Raw genomic sequence first — 9,636 nt, 5'->3', positions numbered from 1 at the left:
CCCCCCCCCCCCCCCCCCCGCTCTTTCAATATCTCCATCTCTTATGGAATTTCATCCAAAAAGACAGTTTTTTAATAGAAAGAACAAGTACAGAGGATCCTATTGATACTCTGCTCTGTAGGAAAGACGAGCTTTTTATTCATGTAGGGGTCATGGAGTAACTCACTCTAGTGGATTATACAAAGTCCAGTCATGATGCTATCACCAATATTTGGACTAGTCTGGGTCCCCATAGTTGAATCATTTTTTACAGAAAACATAATACAAGTTTCCTGAAATGGACCATTGTCTTCAATGCTTATGCAAGAACATTCTTGAGCTCTGACCAACGTACTTTCACATCTCTTCCGCCTTTTCACATTATAAGCAAGGAAATTTTAATTTTTCTCAAGCCCTAGCATTTCTCCTCAATTGTCTATAGGAACACTCATTCTCCTTCTTACATCCACTGTCATACAAGTTCCTCAAACAGAGAAGAAATAAGACTTTCCTCAACTAAACCTTCACTAAGTCTAATCCCACTAGAAGAGTTTACTTGTCTGCATCCATTGCCTCTTCATAATTAATTTTATAATATCACCACCTCTTTGAGGAAAAACATAATAAGATGGAACCTCAGGTTGCTCCATTTCCACCAATAATTGATTCTAATTACACTTACATTAATCAAGCTGGATTCATATAAAATGATCGGCAGGAATGTGAAAACATAAATGTTCAAAAGTTCAAAAGGGAGCGTAAAAATAATCAGTTATGTAAGCGCTGAAGTTGAAACAGTGATGAAGGTCTGAAATTACCTTTCAAATTCCCCAGATTCTTTAGTGGCAGAAAATCCCTTCAAGTTGATTGCTGCCCCAATTCCAAAGATCCCGCGTGTATGACCCATTTCAACTGATTTATATGATGGATTTTGCTTCTCCTTGGAAAGGAAAAACTGTGGGAATACTCCTGATGACTCCGGTTGACAGCAAAACCAATTCAAAGATTTTGAACTGGGCGGAACAGCAACCTACATATAAACAATCATCATCTCACTGATCAAGAAAGAAGACCCACTCTGATTGTCTGTGTTCAGAATAAATTCTAATCCTATGTAACCTCATGGAAGTATATGTCCCTAACAACATATCATCAACTAGACACTAAAACTTAACCAAGCAAACATGCATATACTGCACCCATAGACATTATTAGTTTGAATGAATTCAGATGACAACATAAATCAGATATTTGATAACTTCTCTATTTTCTTTTTGGATCACTTCTAGATTTTTATGCAGCATCCTTGAGCGACGCGACGGCTATGCTAAGTTGTTAACCATCTCTATATCTCTTATTTAATTGGATGCCCCCAAAAGGACAGCTTAATGAGTAAAGTTGTACAATTACTGCTTATCTAAGACTAATTACACAATAAAATCGTCCTAAGAGCACCACAGCTATCATTCACCTAATAAAGGTTTCCTACAAGGAAAATGTACCTGGAATCTGAACATCCCATTAGAAGAACAAGGAGGCTTGGCCTTGAGCTCCTCCACAGCCTCCTTAATCTTTTCCAATCCTTGTTCTAAAGTTAAAGCCGGAGACAAATTGCGAGTAATACACGTAGAAATCAACAATGCTGCATCCTCTGGTTCCAATATTCTGTTTTCTTGACGTGAACAGCGAACTACCTACGTACACATTTAGAAAACACCAGAATTAATTATTGTTTTAAAAAACAAAGAGAAACCCATTTAGAAAAAAGTTACTTTAAGACAATTGAGGGACCTGAAAGTTTGTTTTTTTGCAGAGACGATGCAGTGTGAAGCGCCGGGAAGTGAGTAGGGGAAAATGGTTGTAATCGATGACATTGATGATTGTACGGCGAATTGGGAGAGATGGATAAAAAGGAAATGAGTAAGTTCCGGTTAAGCTGTGAGAATTCATTACCGCCGGCGAAAATTTTCTGGCAGAAGACGGAGGATGACGGTTAAAGGAAGTTGAGAGGATAAGGTGTCCGATTTTTTAAAAAAAAAGACTAATAAGGGGCATTTTCGATCAACTTTTTAAGGAAATTAGTGTGGATGCATAGAAAAATATTTTTTTCTAATTATTTTTATATTTGATTGATTAATTTTTTTAGAAAGATGAACTCCCAAAAATGATTTTTTAATAAAAATAGGGAAAAGATGTTATATATTTGAGTTTGTTTGTAAATCAGAAACAATTAACAACAAGGGTTATGATTAAGTGGTTAGTATTTTTTTGTTATTTATAATTTGTTATTTATAATTCGTGATTTCGAGTTTGGGTCCGCCTAGAAATGAGATCGCCTTTGATAAGGAGATTCTTGAGAATTTTTAAGCTTTAATGCTCATAAATAAATTTTGTGACTGTTAAAATTATGATTGGAATTTATCAAGAATGCTATGTTGAAGTTGTATCTTATGTGATTAAAATTTGACGTTATTTGTTTGAAAATCATTTTGGATGGAGTTTACTAGTTGAAGTTCATGAAGACTAAATTTATTTTTTAGTATACACATCTATTATACATTTTTTTTATACAATATAAATACATTATCTATAATAATGTTACCGAAAGAAAAGAAATAGGTTATATGAGTAAAACTAAGATACACTTACGTTGGTGTAGTATTTCAAACATCAACCATCAAACAAGCAAATATGTATTGTTAAACATTTGTATACTTATAGATGCTCTTGTACTGAATGATATTAGAATTGGGCATTCATTTAGTTCTTATGAAAGTTGTATTAGGACTTATTGTAATGGGTGTATATTGTGCATTTTAATATTAGAAATTAAAATAGTAAGTACATGATAATTATAAGTAGGTATAAAGTGAAGAAAGTTATGCTATATATAATTCTGTGTAACTCATGTAGTCATAATAGTCTCACTAATTTTAAAATAACTATTTATAATTTTATATTTATTTGTGGAACAAATTTTATACTTACATAAAAAATTAATTTTCTTCGTTGTGTTGAATAAAGAGAAAAAAAATGAGAATTTGATATGAGATAGTGTATTGTGTTTACATTTCGAGGTTAGTATAATGAAAGAGAGAATTGAGATAAAAAAAATATTTTTTATGTCTTTTACTTGTTTACTATACAAAAGAGAGTAATATAACATTGAAGGAAGAAGTCTTTTTTTTTTTAGCTTTGGACGCTTCGACTAATTTGAAGTTGGTTGAGTTATACGATGTTGTTGGAATATCGTATCTTGGAGGGGAGAAAGTCAAGAGTTAGACATATCGGTAAAGATTATACAACAATTGATTTGAATCTCCTTGAAGAAAGCGAGAAACATATCCACACATCAGCCTGAATATTATTTATTCTATTTTTTTCATTTTATTTTCAACTATAATTTGTGATATATATATTCACTAGCACTTATTACTCTATTACTTTACTTCTTCTGTATTATTACTTGTTGTTCTGTTATGCAATGCATTAGCTTAGTATCGATGAATTTGAATAAGTGACTTCATGATCTTAAATTTTTGGATCACGACAAAAAAATATAATAAAATATCTTCGATATGGAGAAGTCCTGTGGCTCTAATATGTTTTGAATTCTACACTAACGTAATTGAAATGGTTAGCTACAAAAAATTCTTTCATGGTCCAATTAAATTAATGATATTTCATATATGTATCTAATGATATATCTAACCTTGATGTGCCATTAATTAATTAAAATTAACTCTCAATATTTTTTTCAACCTAATTTCTTATAAGAAATCTTATTTTATTCATATATATAGGTACTTAATTATCAACATGCTTGTCATTTTCGATTTGGCAATATACCATTTCTCTAATCACTAAAGATGTGGTCCAAACCACTGACACATAAACCTCAATTAGTGGTGATAATAGCATTATAAATTTCTAATAATCTTTATGCTTAATCCCTTTGGTCAGTAATTTGGAGACACTTTGAATTTAACCCTAAAAGTCTTAACACAATTAATAAATTAATTATCCACATTGAAGTGGATTTAGGCCTTAATTAGAGACGGTAGGTAAGCAACGGATAACATACGTTTGAATTACAGTATATATATTTTTTTAAAACGCACAAACCACCACTAATATAATCAGACAAAAGTATTAGTATAAACAAAGAGGTGATGCTATCTAGTTTAGTACTACTATTCTTTTTTCGTCACTAATAATGAAAATCGTCAATTTAATAGTGAAAATGTTAAATCGAGTCCCCTTACGTAACAACTTCATTATATATATTTTTTTTCCTGTTTACGAGTCAGACCATTTTTTGGGAACCACATTTACCTAAATATAGTGGAAAAATTCATTATTACTAACAAGGAAGAAATGTACCATGAAAGGTCATTTTCTGTGTCCTTTCAATTAAATTTTGTCTTCCTTTTATTTCCTAAGTTATGTCACACACTATAATTATTGTTTTTTTATTTTTCTATATATAATAAAGATTTGGGATGGCCTTAATTTTAATTATATTTGACTACTTAGAGAACTAATTTTGCTTGTGATGTTAAGACTGCCTGAGTTATTATTTAATGAAATCATTTTAATCTAATATGTTGCAAGTATGTCTATAAAATTATGTTGAGTTATATGATAATGTTAATAACTTTAATTTTTTTTTTTTGATTAATTTATTAGTTATCTGATTAGTTCTTATCCAATAATCTATGGAGTTGTATAGTGGGGGAAATCAACACAAAATAATTTAGTGCTAAAAATAATTGAAGAAAATGCATTTTGCGGTTGCAAGTTGCCACCTTTGAGATTTGACAAGATTTTTTTTTTGTTTTAAATTAATATATAATGTGTCTATTTGAAATTACTAAAAGATAAAAAAGGTTTTTTTAATCAAAAGGTAGTGTCCACCAAGAACAGATAAATTAATAACAAATGATTAAATTAACAGATTTTCAAAATAAAAAATAAATCATAACCTTAATAAGACAAGTAGATCATCCTTTTATAAAGTTTTAAATTAAATATTGTTGAAAAAAAAATTATCCGCATTTGGTGTTTACATCAAACTAATAAATTTTTCTTATTACGTGAATGAAGTAAAACACATATTAAAAGAAGAGAAAATAAAGTTTATTTGCGGAAGGTTTTTTGTATTTTTAAATAGAAATAATCCTCTAACGTACTATTGCTGACTTTTAAGTTTATTGATGTTACTGGAATGTAAGATATTGCTATTTCAATAAATAATATATCTATCTTATTCCGGAAGAAAATTATTATTTTAATTTATGGTGTAAATATTTTCTTTTCGTATTAAAGATTATTTTTTTTCAGTTTACTTCGATTTTCTGGTTAAATATTTTGAACACAGATTTAACAACAAATATGTGTGTTGTATTTTTGATTGAAATACATGAAATTATAGTTGCTTATGAACCCCACCCACCCACTCACGCATACTATATATTATACAATATATATTATATTATGTATGTGGATAAAAATATATGCACGTATGTTCTTTAAGTTTGTATCCAATCTTGTTTTATCTAATATCTAATCTAACTAACCTATATGTGTCTAATTTCTTTTTGTTTAATTTAGTTTCTTTTCATTTGGTACAAATAAATCAGAATTGTTCCCTTTTTACAGAATCTCATGATAAATACTTTCACTTTTCAAAATTAAGGGATTCTTATAAGTGATCCTAATTTTCATAAAACTTTGTTTATCTTTGATGATAATTAAGATAATCTTGTTTCTTTTTTGGAACTATACTCCAATAATATTTCATGAAACTAGCTAGTTATTTAATTAATGACCTTTTTGAGTTGCGATGAATAATCTTTCGTGACAATTCTTACAATTTTTATAATGATTTTAGTCACCACAAAATGTTTTATTTCTTATTATAATGTGAGGTTGTTGTGGTGGTGGGTGAGTGAGGGGAAGGTTTTATTATTATGCCCAAGGTTTTTTTCTTCCAAATTTATCGTTTGATATTCAATATTCGTAATAAAGTGTGATTATTTAAAATTCGAACAATAGAGTATTATTTGAGAAAAAATATTCATTCATAATTCGAAATGGAAACCTGATCTGATTAAAAACAAAGGAGAATAAGAATAAATTCATTCACTACATCACATCTTTTGATAGTAAACATTAACCAGATATAATATATATATTAATAAGATATAGGTAGTAGGGTCTTAATGAAAATGCTACAATCATTACTCAATTAGTGGCCTTTGCAAGTGCATACATTATTCTTACCAGGCTAACATGGTGATGTATAATCAAACTAGAAGCTATCAAAATGACTATATTAACCCTGTACGGACACTGCAGTACTAAGACACTTTTTTAAGTAATGAAATGTGAAATATTATCAACGCAAATATTTACGACCTAAAGAATCTTTAGTCATGTTTTCAGTTATCTCCTCGAATTAAATATCTACTTACATAATTTTGAAATCGAACTCTGACATTAAGATAGCTTGCTACATGGACTATCGAGTGTCACCTATGCTTTTTACTAGACACTTTGATTGTATAGGAAAAATAAATGTTTGATAATTGTGGTCCGAAATAAGTTATAAAATTATAGTTAAATTATTTGTACTAAATATGAAATTAAGTCCTTTTTTTAATTGAGCAATAGTGTCACATAAATTGAGAAGATAACATAATATAAAAGGGAATTATAAAGAAATTGATTAGGGGAAAATATACACCTACAACATCAGAAATACTAATAAGAGTCAATCAATTAAGGCTCTTCAGTTCTTGAAAGGATTTATTTGAACAATTAGAATTTAGAGCCACAATGAAATTAATTAAAAAGATGAAAACAAGTACCCTCCACCAGAGGCCAATAATTAATATTTATGTACATATATATCGTAAGCTTGTGTTTTGGTTATAGATTCCTAAACATTTTTGAGAAGTTATTTTTATTAAAAGCTTGGAATTAATATATTAAGAATACTGTGATACTATTAAATAGTACAGTATAATATAGACTATTAAATTTATTTTGGGTCCCTTCTATCTCAATCTCAAGTGCCTTTCGACTCATCATTTTGTTAAAGTAATGATCAAAATTTCATGCTTTAAATAGTTTATAACTTTTCATCAATCGACCTAGATTTCGTCATCAATTCACAATTTCTATTGGCTGTGAGACTTTAATATATATGATTTTCAATTTGCATATACCTTCTTCTAAAATTGACTTTTAAACTGTTTTCTTCTTTTACTTCTCCGTTTAACGGATGAGATTACTTTTTTCTTAATTAGATGTTTTGAGTTTAAATTCTAAATATGAAAAAAATCTTAATAAAAAACAGAAATCATATATGACATGAATTCTAAAATAGTCAATAATTATAAAAAAAAAAAAAAAAAAAACTCAACCTTCATTAAAATCTCATTATGATATGAATGTATATAAAAGGCCATACATGATGCCTTTTCTTTCTACATTAAAATATGCATAAACCATGCACTAGTTGGGGTAGGCTATAAGAATTGTTTTAATAGTTTAATAATATATATTACCACAACTCAACCCTTCGTGTAGACTTGAAATCACTTATTTTATAAATATACTCTTTAACTTGACGTTATTTGATTTTGAGTCATGTGCATAAGTTCACATTTAAACATGTATAAAATTGAACGAATAGATATATGCATCATATATGACATAATATACCTAGAACGCCATGTCAGATGCCAAGTAAAACGCGTGTGTACTCAAAGTTAGAGGACATATAATATCAGATGAAACCAAGTTAAATGAGAATTATGTATACTTCTATATATCCCCACTTGTCAAGCCTTGTGCTCCTATAAAAACCTGACCATTACAACTTTTATTTGATAACTAAACCTTAGCTTCATCCAAATACAATCAATCATGATTTCATCAGAGGCTGCAACAATCCACTACTTAGCTCAAGAAAATCCCTCATCACTTCCTATTGATTACACCTTCATGCACAAAAACTTCCAATTCAACAACACATTCCTAACCAACAACTATCAGTCGTTTACTTTTCCTATTCAAGACTTGATAAGTACACAACCTGCATCATGCATCAGTAGTAACTCAACCTCGGATGAATCGGAGGAACAACAACATAGAATCATCGATGAACGAAAGCAGAGAAGAATGATATCAAACAGAGAATCAGCTAGAAGATCAAGGATGAGGAAACAAAGGCACCTTGATGAGTTATGGTCACAAGTAGTTCGTCTTAGAACAGAAAATCATAATCTAATAAATAAGTTAAACCAAGTCTCAGAATCTCATGAACAAGTTGTTCAAGAGAATATGCAGCTCAAGGATGAGGCTTATGATCTTCGTCGATTGCTTGTAGACATTCAAGTTGCTACTCCTTTCAATGGTTTCAGCAACATAGACGATAACGTTCCATCTAGTCTAAAGACTGAATCATCAAACCAATCCACCACAGAGAGAAAATTAGAGTGAGCTGGACATATTTTCAATGTTGTTCCTTCATCATGTTGTTCTCTTTTTACCTCAATGCCAATGAGTTTAATTTTTAGTTGAATATATATGTGAAGCATCATGTTAGACTATATGATCTCAGTTTGCAATTAAGCCATGACTAAAGTTTGCATGCATAAATACTAGTAGTACTCTCCATGGTTGGTATTACTACTTGTCTTCGCTAAGTCAATACTGGACAAGTAAAAATGAATAGACAGTAATAGAAACAAAGGCTTTTCCAACCACAAATAGGTGGGAAATTTGTTATATAAAACATAGATTTTATCACTCGTTTTCCATTCACCGACCAACTCAGTGGAAAAACGCATGATGGAAAACAGATTATCAATTAACTAGTGAGGAACTTTCTAATTTTACCATATGAAACATTAACAATTTTTTTCTTTTTACACTGTTCCAATCAAAAATCAGTAAAAATAGCCACAGAACAGTTCTCAATGGAAAATTCAGTCACTTAATAACCACATAGAAGAACACAAACAAGGTTAAGGAAGAAAAAAAAAGGTTAGTGTACAAAGTGAATGCACCTAGGTAAATAATTGAAGTCAGCCAACTAGCATGATTTAGTGGTGCGGTAGGACTGAGGTTTCATGCGTGGAGAAAATCCTGTTGGGAGTACTCACCTTTGAATGAGCCCTACAATGCGCGATCAAAGCTCCAATATAGGCAGTAAACAGTGAGTGGGAAACCAAATAAAGAAGTCAGCCAATATATTAAGGGTAGGGTCCTGTTTTGCACACAAAAATAGAGTCCGGAGCCTAAAGGGTATAAAATGTTAATAAAATTTCCAAAATGGTATATGAATATTTATTTTAACCAAAAGGGCAAAATCGCTGGAAGGGCAGCGACTTTGCGTGCCGGAAAAAGTAAAATCGCTGCCTTGGCAGCGATTTCTAAAATATTTTTTAAAAAAATAATTTTTTAATAAATCGCTCCCTAAGGAGCGATTTTCTTAATTTTTTATTTGAAATTAAAAAAAAATAAAAAAAAGGAGCAAATCGCTGCAAGTGCAGCGATTTGTCTCCAATTTTCTTTTATATTTTTTTAAATCAATTTTTTAGAAAAAATTTGATTGCTACTTATTTTAAAAAATTATTAAAAAAA

At 30.0% G+C, this 9,636-nt stretch overlaps 2 protein-coding genes across 3 annotated transcripts in view; one reads left to right on the top strand and one right to left on the bottom strand.

Moving 5' to 3' along the window:
• Nucleotides 1-2,026, bottom strand: part of LOC107017693 (protein PHYLLO, chloroplastic) — a 26,210-nt gene extending 24,184 nt beyond the window's left edge. For both annotated transcript variants that reach the window (XM_015217916.2, XM_015217917.2), the window contains exons 1-3: nucleotides 1,771-2,026; nucleotides 1,482-1,673; nucleotides 798-1,009 (exon numbers count right to left, since the gene is read on the bottom strand). In XM_015217916.2, coding sequence (XP_015073402.1) covers nucleotides 798-1,009; nucleotides 1,482-1,673; nucleotides 1,771-1,929 — 563 coding nt within the window. In that variant the 5' untranslated portion in view covers nucleotides 1,930-2,026. The remainder of the gene's footprint in view (nucleotides 1-797; nucleotides 1,010-1,481; nucleotides 1,674-1,770) is intronic.
• Nucleotides 2,027-7,885: 5,859 nt separating this feature from the next.
• On the top strand, nucleotides 7,886-8,622 carry LOC107017288 (basic leucine zipper 43). Its single transcript, XM_015217550.1, has one exon. It carries the CDS (start codon nucleotides 7,915-7,917, stop codon nucleotides 8,488-8,490), a length of 576 nt encoding a protein of 191 aa, XP_015073036.1. The 5' UTR covers nucleotides 7,886-7,914; the 3' UTR covers nucleotides 8,491-8,622.
• The last annotated feature ends 1,014 nt before the right edge of the window (nucleotides 8,623-9,636 follow it).

This window comes from Solanum pennellii, chromosome 4, assembly GCF_001406875.1.
Source record: "Solanum pennellii chromosome 4, SPENNV200".
NCBI lineage: Eukaryota > Viridiplantae > Streptophyta > Magnoliopsida > Solanales > Solanaceae > Solanum > Solanum pennellii.
Note: the sequence above shows the minus strand (reverse complement) of the source record. Positions and strands in the feature narration are given on the sequence as shown.

Coding starts and splice junctions, on each gene's coding strand:
- LOC107017288 (XM_015217550.1), top strand. CDS start 7,915: ATGATTTCATCAGAGGCTGCAACAATCCACTACTTAGCTCAAGAAAAT.